We start from the raw sequence: 22,742 nt of genomic DNA on the forward strand, positions 1-22,742 counted from the left end.
AGTCCCCGGTGGTCCCAACGATTGTCCACAGGCCCCAAAGTTCACCCCAGGGGTGTCTGGGTGCCTCTGGGTGGTACCCGCTAGGTGCTGTGCGCCTCCAGGTGGTCCCCGCGGGTCACTGCAGACCACAATGGGTCCACGAGTTGGCCCGGGGTGTCTGGTGGTCCACAGGTCATCCACACGGGTGTCTGGGGGCACTCGGTGGTTCCCACGGGAGTCTGGAGACCATCGAGTGGTTCCCACGGGGGGCTGAGGCCCTGGGGTGGTCCCTGTAGGTCCGCGGGGCCTCCACAGCTGTGGGGCCAACGTTTCTTCCCCACAGGTGTCCCCTGTGTGTCCACAGGTGGTACCTGTAGGCGTCCGGAGTCCTCAGGTGGTCTGCAGAGTTCCCCGCAGACCTAAGGTACCAACCCTGTATGTAAAAAAAATAAAACATGGGCCTACATTTAAATAAATTAATACCCCTCCCCCCCTCACCACCATATACATACAGTACAGTAATGGGGAAAATAACTATTATCCAGATGTGGATAATAGATTATTTGCCCATTATTAAACACATTCACCAGCATAAATAAAGTAAATAAATACAGTTCTACTTACCACAGCTAATATGAAGGGCGTCCACGTCAGGATACTGCAGGTCCCTGTCCTCCGTTGCCAGAAAAATACATAGCAAATACAATATAATGTCCCCAAACCCCTTAATTACCTTATTGGTTAATAACTTTGAAAGCAATTAAGGGGTTAACCCATCCTGCCCGATACCCACCCACGAGGCCTAACCACCCTCCCCAGGTAACGACCCCCACCCTTCACCCATTAATTTATATCGTTTCTTCATCATGCCCATATATAATATATATAATATGGGCATGATTAACCAATATACAATGAACACAATAAAAACATCACATAGCTACATCAAACACAGCACATTGCAAAATAAAATCATCACGTTGCCAAATAAAAAACAAAGCACATTGCAAAATAAAATATAGCACATCTCAAAATTAAACACAGCACATACTGTAGCCAAATAAATCTTAGAAAATGTCTTGCCTTGAAATTTCTGAAGCCGGCTCACGTCTATTTCTCTCAGTGCATCTTTCGGTCAGTTCAAATCTGCCGCTGCTGTCTTGGCGCTTAGAATTTCTTTAGAATCTCTCGATCTGATTTGCTGCGAGGTTTCTTATAGAATTTTAGTCCCATGCACAAAACGCTACAGCCAGTCAGCGCGTGGGAATATTTCTACCAGCCCATCACAGATTTGCCAGTACTTTGAAGCCGGACGAGCACTGATTTCAATTTGGCTAAGGGGCATGCGCCAACCTGGCACCTCTGCCCCTTAGCATATTGAACCCCCCGAGGTGCCAGACTCCTCAGAGTCTGTGGCTGGGCAAATGGTTGCCAGATTGCCCTTATTCATGTCAGGACGTGGGTACTTGAGTGTAACTCCGGTACTCCGCCTGCCCTAACACCTTGGCATCTCTGAGAATTTCAAGTCCGGGACCCGACCAGACACAGTGGCACCTGTCACGGGTGCTCGCCACAAACCAGGGCCGGACCGCGGGGCTGAGGTGGGGATGTGAAAACACCAACTTAAGCAGCTAAGTCGGGTTCGGGTTGCGCAGCTCGTAGTCATGGGTTAGCCGGGTCAGGGCAGGAGAGTGTAGGATCGTAGTAGGTACTTGCCATAGTAGGGATTGGAGAGCGGAGAGTAGTCGAATTCCGGAGCCGAGGTCGAGGACAGGAGAGAGCAAAGTAGTCGAATTCTGAAGCCGAGGTCCAAAGATGCCAGAGGTCAGGAGTCCGGTACAAGGCTGGGGATCAAGATTCAAGAACAAGAGTTCAAAGCAAGGCAGCTTGTAGCAAGCACGGCAAACATAAAGTATGCTCAGCAATCAGCCCAGGGCTGATTGAAGCTAAATACTAGAAGGATCCAATGGGAAAGCTTACCCAGGAGTGAGGTCAGATGTAAGTCGAACGCCGGTAGGGGGATGCAGGGTGCAGGGCAGGTGTACAGGCATCATTGTGATTGCAGGAGTCTGTAGTATTGATGCGCGCGCGATGCGCAACCTCGACGGGGACACGCAGCGGCGCCTGTGCTAACCAGCTGACTTGCTGGTACTTGCGGAGGTCTGTTGCGACAGCACACGGGTGTGCGCGCCCCCGTCGGTTCGGGAGCAGTGGCGGCATGCGCCCTGAGCCTGCGCGTGCCTCCGACGGGAGGAGCGGGTGCGTGTGGATCCCTGGAGGAGTGGAGAGCCATGGGAGGTAAGGGCTGCGAGTGGCCAGCCCTTACAGCACCAAGCCTGGTGGCCATCTGGTCTTTCGGAACCAAGGACTTGGAAATTCCCCAGTTCATATACAGAGCATACACATATACACATATACACATATACACTGTTATACACCATTTAATAAAAATCTTACAAAATTCTTCTAAGTCCCTCATCCCCTAGGATCTACTGAAAAGATGCGCACATTCATTTTGAGAGCTCCTAGACCTTCCTATAAGAAGTTTTAATAAAAGTTGCTTCAAATAATGCTTAGGTTCATTTTCAGGGTTGCTTCAATTGTACCGAAGCTGGACTTTTAATTTTACTCCCACAACCTTATACATGGTTGGAGACACCCCGAACCCCTATACCAAGTCCAGGGGGTTTGGGGCATATACCGTGGGGGACTCCCACTATACCGGTGACCCCTGACTATACCCGAGATACCCAAATCCCTATGCTTCTTTTTACCTCTCTTGTCTGTGCTGAAGCAGGGACTCCTGGCGGTGAGCTGCAGAACGTTTTCAGGGTAGGATTTTGACCGGAGCATTGTGCTTCAAGGTATCCAAGAATCTGACCTGATTCCCAGCTACCTTTTTGGGGTATCCAGTAACTCTGGGACCCCGCCACAATCCGAAAAGACTTTCTCCGCAAAATCCACCCTGAAACTCATAGCCTAGCAATCTTTGCTTGCTGGCACTCCTGGAAAGGCAAAAACACAACAATTCTTTATTGTCGCATAGTTCCATACAATGCATAGCAGTACATGCACGACAGCCAGGTCCGAGAGCTGACACTCTAGGACCCCACAACGTGACTCAGGGGCAACCAAGAGGGCTTGACCTTTATTAGTGAGCCTGGTTACCCCCTCACGGTCACAGAGAGGACAGAGAAGGCACCGAGACCCACCAAGCCCCCAGCCGGCCCTGAGTGACACTGACACACATAATCCATATGTCCTAATGCTGTTAATTTAAAACCAGAGATATAACATAAAACACAGACAAAGCTCAGTGCACATCCAGAAAAACTTATATACAATTTGGCCAAAATGTTAAACTAAAAGACCATTTTATTTATTAGTTATTTATACATGTATATTTAGGCACTGTACCGTATATAAGTTTTTCTGGATGTGCACTTAGCTTTGTCTGTGTTTTATGTTATGTCTCTGGTTTTAAATATATATATTGCCATGCTCAGTAGCACTCCTCTGTGAAACTTATATGCTTATATATATATGTTGTGGGTATTTTAGGGGTTCAATATGAGATTGTAGATGTTCTGTATGTTCTAATGCTGTTAATCACACATTTACAGGATTTTTGTAATAGATTGCTCAATTAATTTTGGAGATTTTTACTACAGATTACATTTTATATGGGAGCTAGATTTGTAAAATTATAGGGATATGAAGTTCATACGAGATACAATATGGCTATATTTTGGGACACATGTTACTTTTGTATTTGATAGAATTGACTGTTGCTTTGAATCCATCAAGCAATAATAAAGTCCAGTACAGCTCAGCATACTGTATCTTTCAGTCATTAGATATAAACAACTCAATAGGTCTTGACTATAACTTTCATTTGGATAAATCATACTGTCTATAAAGTAAAAAGATAAGAATATGCGCATTTTCCTATTTTCTGTTTTTGCTCTAATTTTGTGGGTTTTTTTTTATTCCATTAACTCTGTCAACCAAATGTTCTATGCATGTACACCAGCAAACTGTTTAATAGGTGACCACACTAAATGCACCATCTTTATATTTTGTTGTACTGTATTACTTAATTTTATAAAGATTTTCAGTGAGTGTAGGGTAAAGAAGAGAAAGGGATGTCTGCACATGGAAATGTAAGCCTGGTGTTGTACATTATATTATAGCCACGAGCCACACATCTCAGAGGCAATGTGTTTACTGGTCTCCCGGATGTTGTTAAAATCTGCCGGCAAGAAATAGTTAAAATAGGCAGAGTAAAGATTTAGTCTTGGTACATTCCTATAGTAAAACCACAGTTCCTGTGTTTGTAGGAATGTGGAACAGGTGTTGTTGAGTAAACTTAAGTTTTTTCATGGAGAATGTGTGCCATATTATCTCTTCTAGTTCAGTGACTGAGGGGAGATCTTGTTTGAAACAGTCAGCAGATATGGCAGTTTGTGAATCTTCTTCCATAGGGGAGCTATGTAGGGACAGGTTCACCACATGTGGATATAGGAGACTAGTAGTCCACATCCTTTTGGGCTTAAGGAGGAAGTCCCTGGAAATATATGGGCTAATTTATCTGGGTTAAGGTACCATCTGAGCATGACCATGAACACATTTTTTCTTACTGTAGTACATATTGAGCTTTTATTTACAGCTTTGAAAATATCTGTCCAATACGCTAAATCAAGTACAGAGTTCAGGTCAGATTCCCATTGTTTCATACAGTTTAGTGATATATGTGAGTAATAATGGGAAGACTTTATACAGAGTTTAAATTAAATCTTTTTTGCAGTGAGAATGTAAACAGATTTCTTCCAAAGTAAGTGAAGGGAGGTAATTTACCAAGGTGAATTGTAAAACCTTTGATTTGTAAATATCTTCAGTATAACAGTAGGTGATATATTTTTTATTTGGACTTACAATTGATATTATTAGACAAGCTTTCGAGAGTTCTCTCTCTTCCTCAGGTCAATCAATACTAATTTACAAGTTTCCATAAGTTTAACACAGATTTTGTGTTAAATGGACACTTTTGTAAATTAGTATTGCTTTACCTGAGAAGGTGAGAGAAATATTGAAAGCTTGTCTTATAATATCAATTTTTAGTCCAAATAAAAAAAGACATCACCTGGACTGACACGGCTATTTCTATTTAATTTCTAAATATCGGAAGATTTCCTTTCCAGCTATGTCTTTTTCTGAGATGAGTGATTCAAAGGATTTTATCTTTGACCCTCCGAATATTTTTAATTTGCCATTCTTTAAAAATATATTTTGACAGGCCTCAGTTGAAGGCCAGGTTTTCGAACAGGGGGTGAATTTGGGAATTGTTATTAGTTAGATTATATTTAGTATATTAGGTAATTTTTTAAAGTTTTTAATAAAGGGATGAAGTTGTATTTGTAGAGGGTTTCACAGGAACTTGAGTTTATTCCTAGATATTTAATTGCTTGAGATTTCCACATAAAGTCAAAGTTTAATGAGAATAGCTTAATAGTTTTATTGGGGATGTTAATATTCAGTGCTTCTGACTTATTATTGTTGACCTTAAAGCCAGAGAGTTTATTAAAATGATCAAGATCATCATAGAGATTAAGCAGAGAGATCAGTGGCCTGGAGAGAGAGGTGATTATCAACTGCTAAAAGTGAATTTTTATAATTGGCTAGCCATATAGATGCAAAATGAGAAATGGAAAAACACTGCTCACCTTAGTAATCAAATGTCAAGGTAAAAAGCGGTGCATGGAACTATAAACAATTGAATAGGATGTGATCAGAGGTGACCAACAGAAAGCGTTCCCATAGGTATTGCACTCAACTAAATATATAACTCTGAGTGATGATATATATGTACATAGATCAAGTCAAATCAAACCATATGGGTGTTAGGAGGTAAAATACAAAACAAAAAATTATTTAATTAATACTTAGTATATACACAGAACAATGAACAGTTAATTTGCAAATAATCTAAAATCACATAAGGGAGTGAAAACGGAGTGGATCAGCAAACGGTGAGGTATATTGATAAGTTGTATTGGGGGTATATACAGTACTGGCACGGAGGTGCCAAATGAAAATCACACTGCCTATAGACTCTGTGTTATTGGTCTATATGGTTACACACGGCGCTGTGGTGACTAAATTAGTCAAATTATACACAATCCTCTGTGTCTCAGGACCTCACAGTTGAGCGTCATAGTGTAGTAAAATGAGTAAATAGCTAACAGCTAGGTATCCCTCATTGGTAAACTCCTCATAGTAGAGGGATATTACTCTAATAAGTATGTTGTATAGCAGTAGCGCGTTGTATATCACCCATTTCCGGATCGCAGCTTGGAGAACACCATGAATGCCTCAGCCTCCGTCTCACGCTCCACTCAACAAACAAACGGCTGACGTCATCAGTCTGAGCGTCGCCTGACACCCGACGATCGCTTCACGCCTTGTGGTGCTTCTTCTGGGGGGGAGGAGTGTATAATGTCTCCTCTATGGTATGTATTTATACCTCCTGGGGGCGGTACAATGGGCGTTTCTAATGTTCGCCTACGCATCTGATTGGCTCGTCCGCCTCCGTTCAGGCAATGGTGTGGCTAATAGTAATTTGGCCACATCTAGTGATTAGTGTTGCATAGTGGAGTATAATGAACTATAATAGTTCAAGTGGATCCCTGTATTCGTGACATGTTGGATATTGATGTATTTAACGCTGACAGTGTTATGCATGCCTTATTCTCACAAACGGATTAACATAATTGCGAGAGTTAGGATATATTAAACCCATATTGTGGACCCAACATTGCATGAGTTTATGTTATTCGTGTAGGAGTGACCGCTGTCTAATTAGACCGCCCAAAATGGTCAATGCGGTCTTACTACTCATTAAATATCTTTAAGCTGACTATATAGTAGATAAGAGTAGTAGCCATATTATGAGTTTAGATATATCCCAGATGGTTGTAGGATGGTGAATACACACATAAAAAGGTAAGTATAGAGTACCTTGGCGTTCCCCTAGATAGTAAAAGGGGGTAGTATGCAAATGAAATGTAGGTGGGTATATAATGGGTATGTCAGGGTACACAGTCGAGTTTAGGTATATCTCCATTCGGTGTAAGTTGATAAATACATTTAATGCGTTCGCAGAATGGTAAGTATACGGCACCTGAACGTTCCCATAAGTGGTTGAAATGCAACAGAAATGAATGAAGGTGGATATATGATGGTATACAGTCCGTCCAGAAGTAGTCAGAATTGGGGTTGAACAGGTTCCCCTGGTTAAGGCCAGTTTAGATGAAGGGTGAATATATGAACCCCTCATTTAGACCTGTTGGGCTGAGAGTGTTTAGCGTGTATATCCATTTACTCTCTTTTTGTAGAAGTAGCCTGTTCCAGTCACCTTTACGTGGTCCCAGGGGTACCAATTCTATCCCTGCGAAGCGCAAGTTTGCAGATGCACCGTCATGTACCCCATTCATGTGTCTAGACAGAGGTGTGTCTTTTTTGTTGCGTATGGACCCCAAGTGTTCGAGAATTCTAACTTTCAGTTGGCGGAAGGTTTTCCCTACATACATTTTGTTGCATATACAGGTAATAGTATATATGACTCCTTTGCTGTTGCAATTTATGAAGTCAGTGATTTTAAATGTTTTTACTTGTGTGCAGTCTGTGAATGATTTAGTAGGTGGCATGTGTATGCATGCTTTGCATTTCCCACAGGGGAATGATCCCAGTGGTTTGTGATCTAACCAGGTTCTATTGGGTATAGGTTGATAGTGACTCTGTACCATCCTATCTTTTAGGTTACGTGATCGCCTACATGTAAGTGTTGGTGACGGGTTCAACACTTCTAGCAGGTCCTCATCCTCAGTGAGTAAGTGCCAATGCTTCGTAAAGATGCGTCTAAGATCATGCCACTGAGTGTTGAATGTGCCAATAAACCTTATTACTTCTTTGGTGTTTGGTCTTATTTTGTTTTTTTTGTCAAAAGCGTGTCCCTTTGTGTGTGTTTAGCTCTCTTGAGTGCTTTCTGGACTGTATTCTTGCTGTATCCCCTGTCGTAAAACCTCTGGCTCATTTCTCGCGCCTTGCTCTCAAATTCTGCCACGGTGGAGCAGTTGCATCGAAGGCGGAGAAATTGACCCGTAGGTATATTTTGGACCAGATGGGTGGGGTGGTGGCTATCAGCCCGCAGAATGCTATTAGTAGCTGTGGATTTTCTAAAAAGTGTAGTTTGTAGATACCCTTCAGTGTCCTTATAGATGGTTATGTCCAGAAAGTCTAGAGTAAATTTGTCCGTTTGCATGGTAAGTTTCAGATTGAATTGATTAATGTTCAATTTGGCAACGAATTCCTCTAAGAGAGCTAATGAGCCCTTCCACAGCATGAGAATATCATCAATGTAGCGGACCCACATGATAATGTTGTCCGCATACATATCCAGGTCACAGCCAAAAACCACGGTTTCCTCCCACCAGCCTAGGTATAAATTGGCATAGGTGGGGGCACACGTGGTTCCCATGGCTGTGCCCTGGATTTGATGATAGTACTTCCCGTTGAATATAAAGAAGTTGCTTGTGAGTACAAATTCTAGAAGTTTGATAACGAAGGTGTTGTGTGTTTTAGCCTCCATATCTCTAGACTTCAGAGAGAAGCTCACTGCCCCAAGGCCGAATGTGTGTGGAATACTAGTGTATAGGTTCACTATATCTAGGCCTACTAGAAAAGTGTCATCATCAATATGTGCATTGTTTATTCTAAGCAAAACATCTTTTGTGTCTTTCAAATGTGACGGGAGTAGGCTCACTAATGGACGTAAGAATTTGTCCAGGTATACGCTAGCATTTGAGGTGACATTTCCTATCCCTGACACGATTGGCCTGCCGGGGGGAGGGGATAGTCCTTTGTGCACCTTTGGAAGATGGTAGAATGTGGCTATCCTAGGATGAGGTATAAGGATGAATTCATATTCTGTCTTAGTGATCACTTTGGTCTCTAAACCTTCTTGAAGAATGGTAGTGAGTTTGGTTTTCAAAGAGTCAGTAGGGTCTACATCAAGTATCCTGTAACACTTTGGATCTTTCAGTAGGTTAGCACATTCCTGGATATAGTTAGTTTTATCCAAAATAACTATATTTCCCCCTTTGTCAGAGGGTTTAATGACAATATTTTTATCTGTTTCCAGATCTTTCAGAGCAAGTATTTCACTGGCGGATATGTTATTGGATTTTCTCATAGTTTGCGTATGTAGTTGTTCAATTTCTCTAGTAATCAGATTGGTAAATACCTCTATATTGGAGCAAGTCTCCATAGCGGGCATAAATTTAGATTTGTTTCTTAGATTAGTGAAAGGGCCTTCCCCTGCTGGTTTTTCACTTTCTCTAAGTAAATCCCCAAGGAGGCGTATGTTCATGCGATCCATGTGATCGTATCCTTCCATGGGTGTGTTCAGATTTAGTCTCTTCTCGCGTCTAGTATGGAATTTATGAAGTAATAGTTTGCACGAGAAGAGATTCAAATCCTTGATACACTCAAATTTATCCATCTGATTAGTAGGGCAGTAAGACAGTCCTTTTGATAGCACCGACATATGTGCAGGGGTCAAAATTTTGTGTGACAAATTAATTATCTGTGAGACCTCCTTGGGGCCATATCCCATCAGAGACGGAAGAGAACAACAAGGAGAGGGGGCACAAAGCTCAAATCAAAATCAGTTGAGAGACAGGGACAGGTGGGGATACAGGCCCCAATACAGGGGGAGAGGGTCCAGGAAAAGGAGGTCTCACAGATAATTAATTTGTCACACAAAATTTTGACCCCTGCACATATGTCGGTGCTATCAAAAGGACTGTCTTACTGCCCTACTAATCAGATGGATAAATTTGAGTGTATCAAGGATTTGAATCTCTTCTCGCGCAAATTATTACTTCATAAATTCCATACTAGACGCGAGAAGAGACTAAATCTGAACACACCCATGGAAGGATACGATCACATGGATCGCATGAACATACGCCTCCTTGGGGATTTACTTAGAGAAAGTGAAAAACCAGCAGGGGAAGGCCCTTTCACTAATCTAAGAAACAAATCTAAATTTATGCCCGCTATGGAGACTTGCTCCAATATAGAGGTATTTACCAATCTGATTACTAGAGAAATTGAACAACTACATACGCAAACTATGAGAAAATCCAATAACATATCCGCCAGTGAAATACTTGCTCTGAAAGATCTGGAAACAGATAAAAATATTGTCATTAAACCCTCTGACAAAGGGGGAAATATAGTTATTTTGGATAAAACTAACTATATCCAGGAATGTGCTAACCTACTGAAAGATCCAAAGTGTTACAGGATACTTGATGTAGACCCTACTGACTCTTTGAAAACCAAACTCACTACCATTCTTCAAGAAGGTTTAGAGACCAAAGTGATCACTAAGACAGAATATGAATTCATCCTTATACCTCATCCTAGGATAGCCACATTCTACCATCTTCCAAATGTGCACAAAGGACTATCCCCTCCCCCCGGCAGGCCAATCGTGTCAGGGATAGGAAATGTCACCTCAAATGCTAGCGTATACCTGGACAAATTCTTACGTCCATTAGTGAGCCTACTCCCGTCACATTTGAAAGACACAAAAGATGTTTTGCTTAGAATAAACAATGTACATATTGATGATGACACTTTTCTAGTAGGCCTAGATATAGTGAACCTATACACTAGTATTCCACACACATTCGGCCTTGGGGCAGTGAGCTTCTCTCTGAAGTCTAGAGATATGGAGGCTAAAACACACAACACCTTCGTTATCAAACTTCTAGAATTTGTACTCACAAGCAACTTCTTTATATTCAACGGGAAGTACTATCATCAAATCCAGGGCACAGCCATGGGAACCACGTGTGCCCCCACCTATGCCAATTTATACCTAGGCTGGTGGGAGGAAACCGTGTTTTTTGGCTGTGACCTGGATATGTATGCGGACAACATTATCATGTGGGTCCGCTACATTGATGATATTCTCATGCTGTGGAAGGGCTCATTAGCTCTCTTAGAGGAATTCGTTGCCAAATTGAACATTAATCAATTCAATCTGAAACTTACCATGCAAACGGACAAATTTAATCTAGACTTTCTGGACATAACCATCTATAAGGACACTGAAGGGTATCTACAAACTACACTTTTTAGAAAACCCACAGCTACTAATAGCATTCTGCGGGCTGATAGCCACCACCCCACCCATCTGGTCCAAAATATACCTATGGGACAATTTCTCCGCCTTCGACGCAACTGCTCCACCGTGGCAGAATTTGAGAGCAAGGCGCGAGAAATGAGCCAGAGGTTTTACGACAGGGGATACAGCAAGAATACAGTCCAGAAAGCACTCAAGAGAGCTAAACACACACAAAGGGACACGCTTTTGACAAAAAACAAAATAAGACCAAACACCAAAGAAGTAATAAGGTTTATTGGCACATTCAACACTCAGTGGCATGATCTTAGACGCATCTTTACGAAGCATTGGCACTTACTCACTGAGGATGAGGACCTGCTAGAATTGTTGAACCCGTCTCCAACACTTACATGTAGGCGATCACGTAACCTAAAAGATAGGATGGTACAGAGTCACTATCAACCTATACCCAATAGAACCTGGTTAGATCACAAACCACTGGGATCATTCCCCTGTGGGAAATGCAAAGCATGCATACACATGCCACCTACTAAATCATTCACAGACTGCACACAAGTAAAAACATTTAAAATCACTGACTTCATAAATTGCAACAGCAAAGGAGTCATATATACTATTACCTGTATATGCAACAAAATGTATGTAGGGAAAACCTTCCGCCAACTGAAAGTTAGAATTCTCGAACACTTGGGGTCCATACGCAACAAAAAAGACACACCTCTGTCTAGACACATGAATGGGGTACATGACGGTGCATCTGCAAACTTGCGCTTCGCAGGGATAGAATTGGTACCCCTGGGACCACGTAAAGGTGACTGGAACAGGCTACTTCTACAAAAAGAGAGTAAATGGATATACACGCTAAACACTCTCAGCCCAACAGGTCTAAATGAGGGGTTCATATATTCACCCTTCATCTAAACTGGCCTTAACCAGGGGAACCTGTTCAACCCCAATTCTGACTACTTCTGGACGGACTGTATACCATCATATATCCACCTTCATTCATTTCTGTTGCATTTCAACCACTTATGGGAACGTTCAGGTGCCGTATACTTACCATTCTGCGAACGCATTAAATGTATTTATCAACTTACACCGAATGGAGATATACCTAAACTCGACTGTGTACCCTGACATACCCATTATATACCCACCTACATTTCATTTGCATACTACCCCCTTTTACTATCTAGGGGAATGCCAAGGTACTCTATACTTACCTTTTTATGTGTGTATTCACCATCCTACAACCATCTGGGATATATCTAAACTCATAATATGGCTACTACTCTTATCTACTATATAGTCAGCTTAAAGATATTTAATGAGTAGTAAGACCGCATTGACCCTTTTGGGCGGTCTAATTAGACAGCGGTCACTCCAACACGAATAACATAAACTCATGCAATGTAGGGACCACAATATGGGTTTAATATATCCTAACTCTCGCAATTATGTTAATCCGCTTGTGAGAATAAGGCATGCATAACACTGTCAGCGTTAAATACATCAATATCCAACATGTCATGAATACAGGGATCCACTTGAACTATTATAGTTCATTATACTCCACTATGCAACACTAATCACTAGATGTGGCCAAATTACTATTAGCCACACCATTGCCTGAACGGAGGCGGACGAGCCAATCAGATGCGTAGGCGAACATTAGAAACGCCCATTGTACCGCCTCCAGGAGGTATAAATACATACCATAGAGGAGACATTATACACTCCTCCCCCCCAGAAGAAGCGCCACAAGGCGTGAAACGATCGTCGGGTGTCAGGCGACGCTCAGACTGATGACGTCAGCCGTTTATTTGTTGAGTGGAGCGTGAGACGGAGGCTGAGGCATTCATGGTGTTCTCCAAGCTGCGATCCGGAAATGGGTGATATACAGCGCGCTACTGCTATACAGCATACTTATTAGAGTAATATCCCTCTACTATGAGGAGTTTACCAATGAGGGATACCTAGCTGTTAGCTATTTACTCATTTTACTACACAATGACGCTCAACTGTGAGGTCCTGAGACACAGAGGATTGTGTATAATTTGACTAATTTAGTCACCACAGCGCCGTGTGTAACCATATAGACCAATAACACAGAGTCTATAGGCAGTGTGATTTTCATTTGGCACCTCCGTGCCAGTACTGTATATACCCCCAATACAATTTATCAATATAGCTCACCGTTTGCTGATCCACTCCGTTTTCACTCCCTTAGATTATTTGCAAATTAACTGTTCATTGTTCTGTGTATATACTAAGTATTAATTAAATAATTTTTTGTTTTGTATTTTACCTCCTAACACCCATATGGTTTGATTTGACTTGATCTATGTACATATATATCATCACTCAGAGTTATATATTTAGTTGAGTGCAATACCTATGGGAACGCTTTCTGTTGGTCACCTCTGATCACATCCTATTCAATAGCCATATAGATGCCCTTAAAATAAGGATTATTTCAGGTGTGAGAAGCAAAGGGCTCGAAAAATAAGGCAAATAAAAGAGGTGATAGAGGACAGCCCTGACGTGTCTCGCACTCTATCAGGATGGGTTCTGAGGGGAAACACGTTCTCCAGATCTTTGCAGTAGTGTTAGAGTATAAAGATTGGATAGCTTGAAGGAATTCTTTCAGAAATCCAAACTCTCCAAGAGTTGACAGAATATAATTCCAATCGAGAATGTCGAATGCTTTTTCTGCAACTAGTGCTAGAAGCATGCTGTAGTGGGGGATTGAGATTTTTGGCGAACTCTATTATATCAATTGCCTATCTGATGTTGTTGACTGCCTGTCTTCTTTGGTAAACAGTACCTGATCCGGAAAGACGAGTTGGGGAAGGAATTCTTAATCTAGTAGTTAATATTTTAGTAAAGATTTTCACGTCTACATTGATCAGAGGAATTGGTCGGTAGCAAGAGTTGCAGGCTGGGTCAATTGTCCTCTTTGTGTATTAATGTAATATTAGCCCGAAGCATTGATGGAGGGATCAAGGAACCCTTCATAATAGAGTTAAACAATTTTAGGCGGTAGGGAACATATTTTTTAAATATAGATTGTAAAATCCATTTCAACCACGATCTTTGGAGGACTTAGATTTTTTTTTTCAAATTCTTTATTTTATTGTTACTCAGTCAGTAGTACAATACAGAACTCAAGTACACTGTATGACTTTTCACAACTTTATGATGTAAACATATATGAGCTCATATTATGACATACAATTAGAGTAGCATTTTTCGGTTAATATAGCAAATGTTGAATAAAATGTGGGGCATTCAAGTAAATAAGTCATGTGTGCAGAATAATTAAAGCATGGTGAAATATTAAAAGGATGCCCAAGAGCTGGTTGGTGACCCAGAGTTAAACTTTCATAAGAATGTGGTGACTTCATTATATACAGTATAATAACATCAGCAACCTTTTGTCTTACATAGAACGGTTGTTGTGTGCAATCTACCCCATCACTGTATTTTTTCCTTAATTGTATTTTACAGACCTGAAATTCTAAAACGTGAACAAATTATACTTTGGATGTGTGTCTGCCAAGGGAGCCATGTCCCTTCAAACTTTTCCATGTTGTCATGTGGAAAATGAGTACATTTGTTCCTTTGTATATACACTACTATATGTCCTATAATTTTGTGAGCCGGTTGTCTATATGGGGCGGAATGTGTTTTTTCCAAAATGTAGGGCCAATGATTTTTTCAATTTATATACAGGGATGCGGTCCTTACTAAGCATTGTGGTCCACAGTTCCCTAGGTATTTTGACTTAACATATCAGATCTATAGTACCGTATATTCCAGCGTATAAGACGACCCCCCAACTTTTCCAGTTAAAATATAGAGTTTGGGACACACACACACACACACACACACACACACACACACACACACACACACACACACACACACCACTATACATATATATATATATATATATATATATATATATATATATATATATACACACACACACATCACTATATACACACACACACACACACACACATCACTATATATATACACACACACACACACACACACACACACATCACTATACACACACACATCATTATACACACACACACACCACTATACATATATATATATACACACACATCACTATACACACACACATCACTATACACACACACACATCACCACACACACACACACACACACACACACACACACACACACACACACACATCACTATACATATATATATATATATATATATATATATATATATATACACACACACACACATCACTATATACACACACACACACACACACACACACACATCACTATATATACACACACACACACACACATCACTATATACACACACACATCACTATATACACAAATCACTATATACACACACACACACACACCACTATATACACACACATCACTATATACACACACATCACTATATATACACACACATCACTATATATACACACACATCACTATATATATATATATATATATATATATATATATATATATATACACACACATCACTATATATACACACACACACACACACACACACACACACACACACACACGTGAAAGTACTACTGTACTGCATGCTCGGCTCCCCACGCTGCTGAACACTGGAGGAGTAAAGACAGGAAGAGGAGGGCTTGTGTCTGTGTGCAGAGGGACGCCCTGCCCCCTCTGCAAGCACAGGGAAACAGCAGCAGCACGGAGCTTCTGCCTGCCACTGCTCTGCCCCCAGGTTTCGCCGCACAGGCTGCGCCCCCCAGTCGGCGTATAAGACAATACCCGGCGTATAAGACGACCCCCGACTTTTGAGAAGATTTTCCTGGTTTAAAAAGTTGTCTTATACGCCGGAATATACGGTATTTAGGACACGATTCCAGAAATGCCTGATGTGCTGGCAATCCCACCATATATGTAACATTGTCCCTTTACCTCCACATACTCTCCTGCAAAAATCAGAAACATTTTAAAATATCTTGTATCTTGTGCGGTTTATATGAGGTATAATACCAGTTAAACATAATTGTATACATGTTTTCTTGAAGTCTGATGGAAATAGAGGATTAACTAGATACTAGATAGTAAAGACACTGACTGGCACTGAGTTTGGATCAGGAGAAGCTGGTTCAGTTCCCGGTGTCGGCACCTTGTGACCTTGGGCAAGTCACTTTATCTCCCTGTGCCTCAGGAACAAAAAAATAGATTGTAAGCTCCACAGGACAGGGATCTGTGCCTGCAAAATGTCTCTGTAAAGCGCTACGTAAAAACTATCAGGGCTATACAAGAACATGCTAAAAAGAAAAATCCAAATTTTTTGTCCATTCTTCAAACAAATTGCTCTCTTAGCTCCTTTTCCCATACTAGTGTATATTTTGGTTTTGTTAAGGTTTCTTTTTCTAAAAGTATTTTGTAAATGGCAGAAAGATAATGGCCTATGGAATTTAAATTGAGAAAGACAATATTCTGACACAAAATGTTTTTTTTTCTTTTGCTTTATGGGAATGTGTAAAGTGTTTAATTTATGTGCAGTGCCACAACTCCCCATCTGGCTTCTGAAAATGATCTAAGCTGATCATCAAACAAAATATTTTATATCCTGTTAGCTTCCACCTATCCATCTATCGAACTCTCTTTGAAACATCAACAATTTTTACATTTTTAATAGTAAATAATATTGAATCTTGGGAAGTGGTCCTATTGAGAACTTTGCAATCAGTTTTAGCTCATTTCAGAAGGTTACCTGATTTTAGGTAACGGTGTATAATATCACTTTAACAGTTAAGAACCGGTTTTTATAATTGTATTTAAAGTATGAAATTCTTTGGATTTCAATTTGGGATTGGAAATTGTAGTCCTTGATTTTAAACTGATGGTGTGAATTCTCTGATGGGGACGTTTAGCTTTGAGGCTAGCCACTAGGTGGGATTTTGGCTTGTTACTGTAGATCCCCAAAGAATTTTCTGGACTGCTCCGCCTCTTGAGAAAGATATAGGTTTAGTTCACCTCTTGCCTTGATGAGGTCCTTTAGGACCTTGCTGGAAATATTATTTTTATGGATTCTCTCCAGTCTGTCGACCTCACAGACTGTATTTTCTGCAATCCCAGTTTCCTGCTTGTAGCGATGCTTATTTGTTTCCCCCATAGTATGGCTTTGTGAGCTTCCCACAGAGATGAAGGTGCTGTTGCATTGTCTTTATTGCTTTGGAAATAGAATTTTAGCTATCTTTCTAGTTCCTTTCTAATCTGTCGGTCTCAGCCGGCATCATTTTAAACTTGTGTCTCTTTACTTCAATGCATCAAGGTCTTGTTTCCACGTTTTTCCTCACGTGTGTCAGTTTGCAATTTGGGGAGTGTCAATAGGAGGAGTTACATGAAATACAGATTATACTGACATGTAGCAAGCTCTGCCTCCTTGTGTGTCACGTTTGTACTGTATCTTGTATTTGCATTAAAAAAAATGCACTAGGTCTGAGGTGGCTTAAACTTTTCTTGACAACCATTTGCTTCACATGTAATGAACACTTTCAAACATTTAACGCAAACACAGGCAGAAAATGGAGCAGTGCGTCAAAACAAACTTATATTTGCACTTTCTTTATGTTGATACATATACCCCATGGTTTCCCGCAGTAATGGCAGTGAAAATCTGGAATTTACTGCCTGTGGAAACTGAAAGCAGGTACAGTAGGTCCATTTAAAAGTGGCTTCTTAAATATTTCTGAGAAAAGAAGGGTCTACAGGGAAATGATGATCAAATTAAAACACTAGTACAGTTCCAAAATGCGGGGAAACAGTTTCAGGCGAGGAGAATCCTGCTTGTGCAGCCAACACAATACAACACAACATAGACAATAACACAATATAGACAAACAATTTCTTCAAAGTAAAGGTCTCCTCTAGGACAGATATACAAAGTAGATATGTGACAGCCAAGAACAGTGGAAAGATAATCTTTCAGTTCCCATATGGACCTTTAATCAGCTGATGAAAGGTCCACATGGGACCTTAAACATTGTCTTTCCACTGTTCTTTGCTTTCACATTAAATGGAGAATTGCATTATGAACTCAGATTAAAACACTGGCAGACTATTAAACCAGAGATTGCCGGCTAGTAAAAATATAGTGGGGAAATATTTTTTTTTCTTTCCGTCCTCTTGGTCAACATACTATAAATATGGTATCGTTAAACTCGTTGGAGACATATATATATATACTTTTTTAACCTCAATAACTGTTACCATCATAAATTAGAGGGGGGTTTGATAGGCATTTGCATTCCACGAGGGTCAGCTGAAAGTATACAGGCAGACATCTGAAGTGGTACACAAGAAAGTGAACATTTTTATTTATTATTAACTCTGTAAGAAAAGAGTCCTCTAGTGATGTAAAAAAAAAAAGGTCAATTGCTGGAGGATTTCATCTTTAAAATAACTGCTCTGTTTTATTAAAGTGCTAATTAATATTACTGTTCTGTTTTGAAACTCTGAAATAGAATTTATGTTGTTATACCAATGTGTTGTTGTTACTGGTGATTGTAGTATAAACTGAAATTTATTCCCTTGCTTCTGTTTTATGTATTGCAGATACAGGCAAAGGAGCATGTGTAAACCAATTCAGAAGTTTCAAATGGACTCAACACTGGAGATTACTGGACTTTCAGCTGTGAATGACTTTTATTCCTGTATCCTTAAAAAGCTTTTTGAAGTGAAACTTCCTTAGTGGCACCTCATTCGTGATGGGGCAAAAAAGGATGGTGGAGACAGAAATGAAACGGATGTGACGTCAGTGCTGGCAGTTGAGGCCGGGCTGTGTTCTGGCTCAGCCCGACCCCAACACTGACATCACACCCGCTCCACAAATCAGATGCGGCGGCGGCGGCGATAGCCGCCGGTGCCGCTCATAACGGCCGCCGTTCCCCGCCCGCTGCCTAGTGCCGCGCATGCGCGATGGCGCCAGTGACTCCTGGCTCCTGCTCGGGTAAAGTGGGAAGCGGGGGGGTTTGAGCGCGCCGCTTCCCACGCATACGGCGGGCCAGGTGCGGCCGCGTCTCAACCTTCCCCCACCCCTCTCCCCCCAATTACCCCCTCTATTCCTCCCCCCATACCCCCCCACCGGTATCATGGTGTTCTTCCCCGGGGGGGGGGGGGGCCGTCACACTCACATGGGCCTCCGTCACACTCACATGGGCCTCCTCGCCGTATGTGCCGTCCTCCCTGCCCTGATCCCCGGCACTGCGGGGCAACACAACCTGTGCCCATCCCTCCTCCTACCACACTGCTCTGCCGCCGTGCTCGCAGGTGCAGGGGGTGATCGGAGGTGCAGGGGGTGAGGGGAGGTGCAGGGGGTGATCGGAGGTGAAGGGGGGTGATGTGAGGAGGTGAAGGGGGGGTGATGTGAGGAGGTGAAGGGGGGATGATGTGAGGAGGTGAAGGGGGGGTGATGTGAGGAGGTGAAGGGGGGTGATGTGAGGAGGTGAAGGGGGGTGATGTGAGGAGGTGAAGGGGGGTGATGTGAGGAGGTGAAGGGGGGTGATGTGAGGAGGTGAAGGGGGGTGATGTGAGGAGGTGAAGGGGGGTGATGTGAGATGCAGGGGGGGTGATGTGAGGTGGGGGGGGTGATGTGAGGTGGAGGGGGGTGATGTGAGGTGCAGGGAGGTGGTGTGAGGTGCAGGGGGGTGATGTGAGGTGGAGGGGGGTGATGTGAGGTGCAGGGAGGTGGTGTGAGGTGCAGGGGGGTGATGTGAGGTGGAGGGGGTGATGTGAGGTGCAGGGAGGTGGTGTGAGGTGCAGGGGGGTGATGTAAGGTGCAGGGAGGTGATGTGAGGTGCAGGGGGGTGATGTAAGGTGCAGGGAGGTGATGTGAGGTGCAGGGGGGTGAAGGGGGGTGATGTGAGGTGCAGGGGGGGTGATGTGAGGTGCAGGGAGATGATGTGAGGTGCAGGGAGATGATGTAAGGTGATGTGAGGTGCAGGGAGATGATGTGAGGTGCAGGGGGTTGATGCGAGGTGCAGGGGGGTGATGCGAGGTGCAGGGGGGTGATGCGAGGTGCAGGGGGTGATGCGAGGTGCAGGGGGTGATGCGAGGTGCAGGGGGGTGATGCGAGGTGCAGGGGCATATGCAAGGTGCAGGATGGGTGCGCATACTGTACATCACACACGCACACACACACAGTCACACGCGCACACTACACAGTCACACGCGCACACACACAGTCACACGCGCACACACACAGTCACACGCACACACACACAGTCACAGTCACACGCACACACACACAGTCACACGCACATACACACAGTCACATGCACACACACACAGTCACACGCACACACACAGTCACACGCACGAGGAATTCACGCTTAGTGCAAATAGCTAATACAGGGGATGTGTGCCGAGCACGCACATTCTAAGTCCAAATTTATTTGCATTTTTGTCAAAGAAATAGTATTTTGATTTTTAATTAAAACATCACAAACACAATTTCTGTGACAAAAGTCAAAGAAGTTTCACTTACTATGCGCGTGCACAGCACACACAGCTTTTTTTTTGTATTCATGAGTATACAGACATCACAATTTGTAAATAGTTATGTTAAGCACATAATACATTGTTTTGTTTAGTACTGTAGCTCTACAGAGTGTCATGAAAGTTGGAAATTATCTGTGTACTGTATCTACTCCTGTAAAATTGATATGGGCAGCCCTATCACTACTGTAGTTGACTTTAGCAGATGTCTGTTAGCTCACTTCAAGTCACCAATATAGTGATACAGTTATTACAACGTTGATAGTAGAATTGCTACGAAGAGAGGACGTCGTGAAAGAGGCCAGATTAAAGTAGAGCTAATGAAGACCTAAATAGTTGCTATCTTTGTGGGTACTGGGATCGATCCATTGGTAAAAGACCAAAGAAGGAGGTTAGAGAAAATACTAGAGGCCCAAGAGACTGAGGGATCATCAATGTGATAGCTGAAGTATTCATTATGTTGCTTATTGAATGTAACATGCATGTCTGAAGTATACACACAATTATACAGTGCACCTTGAGATGTTACTATGTGACTACCTAAAAAGATGGTTTTCACTGCATAGCGATAAGCTACATTTTTACTCTTATTAGATATATATTTGCCATCATATTTGTTTTTTGATTGTCATTCTGTTATGTGATTGGCCTTATGTACATGTCAAATGATCTTTAAGGATGTTTGGGCCGATTACTATGCAGAGATACGTGACTAACATTGATTATTGTCATAGTCACTATGACGGAGTTTAATGAACATTAGTACTCTCTAATATTTGAATTTCAATATGTTCTCATACTACTGTATTTAAGACACTGTAGAATGTTTAACTTTTTATGTGATTACAGCTTTTAAAACTCTAGAGTTTGCGACATGGCCATAATACTGAGTTCCTAATATCGTTTTCATTTGAAACTATTTAGAATTTTGTTTATTTGCACAGTATAATGATTATTATTTATGTATTGATTATTAGAGTATATACTGTATATATCTTACAGTGATTATGATAGTTGTTTTGACTAGAACTATACCTATGGGAATGATTTCTCAAATCACATTATATACAATGGATTATTTTTATCTCATTTACATTTTTATTGTAATTGTTTCAATGGTGATTTGTGTATATTTTCTTATTGTGACCTTACTGGAATGATTGGGGAACGCATGCTGGCGTTTCCATTCTATGCATCACCATTATACACTATATATATATATATTTAAGTTATGGTGGATAAAAAAGTGACAAAAACCCTCCACAGCAAAGCATATAGCAAATGGAAATATTACTGTATGCTAGTTTGCATGTCTTAGACAGGTCTGCAACCCCGCCTTTCACCATTATCACCCAGCACACAGCACTTCCACTGCAGCAAGGGATTCTGGGAAATGACATGCAAATGGGCACTCAGTGCCACCTTTTGCTTCAAAACCATTAACATACAATAGAGGGACGACACTAACACAGAGCCGCGGGAAGACCGAGGGAGAATGAGCGCCCCCCTACCTCAATGCCGGGTGCCTCACGGACAAAGATAGGTTTGAGCCCGAAGTAGCGGTATAGGACCAGAGAAGAACAATAATGGAGTTACCTCCTCTACCTTACCCTCCCCCCCCGTCATTCCCTCCCTTCCTCCTTCCCCAATTCTCTCCTGTCTACCCTTTCCCATGTTCGTATAGGTGTTGTCTGTCCCACAGTATACTTTATGGTACCAATGTGATACTTGTATGCAATATTTTTGAAAAACCAATAAAAGAAAGGTAAAAAAAAAAAAACATTAACATAGCTCCCAATAGGTAATATATATATATATATTTTTCTTTTCTGGATCAGAGTGCTTATGCAGGGATTTTCTGTTGTTATATATATATATATATATATATATATATATATATATATCAACAGAAAATCCCTGCATAAACACTCTGATCCAGAAAAGAAAAATAAATTTACATAAAGTTTCTTGAACATGGGTTGTC

The 22,742-nt window shown here is 41.7% G+C and overlaps 1 protein-coding gene across 2 annotated transcripts in view; it reads left to right on the forward strand.

Annotated features, from left to right (window-relative positions):
* The window catches only part of WDR27 (WD repeat domain 27), a 585,895-nt gene that overhangs the window by 270,201 nt on the left and 292,952 nt on the right, over positions 1-22,742 (forward strand). For both annotated transcript variants that reach the window (XM_075597051.1, XM_075597050.1), the window contains exon 20: positions 18,818-18,915. In XM_075597051.1, the coding sequence (XP_075453166.1) occupies positions 18,818-18,915 (98 nt within the window). The remainder of the gene's footprint in view (positions 1-18,817; positions 18,916-22,742) is intronic.

Source organism: Ascaphus truei, chromosome 4, assembly GCF_040206685.1.
Source record: "Ascaphus truei isolate aAscTru1 chromosome 4, aAscTru1.hap1, whole genome shotgun sequence".
In the NCBI taxonomy this organism is placed as follows: Eukaryota; Metazoa; Chordata; class Amphibia; order Anura; family Ascaphidae; genus Ascaphus; species Ascaphus truei.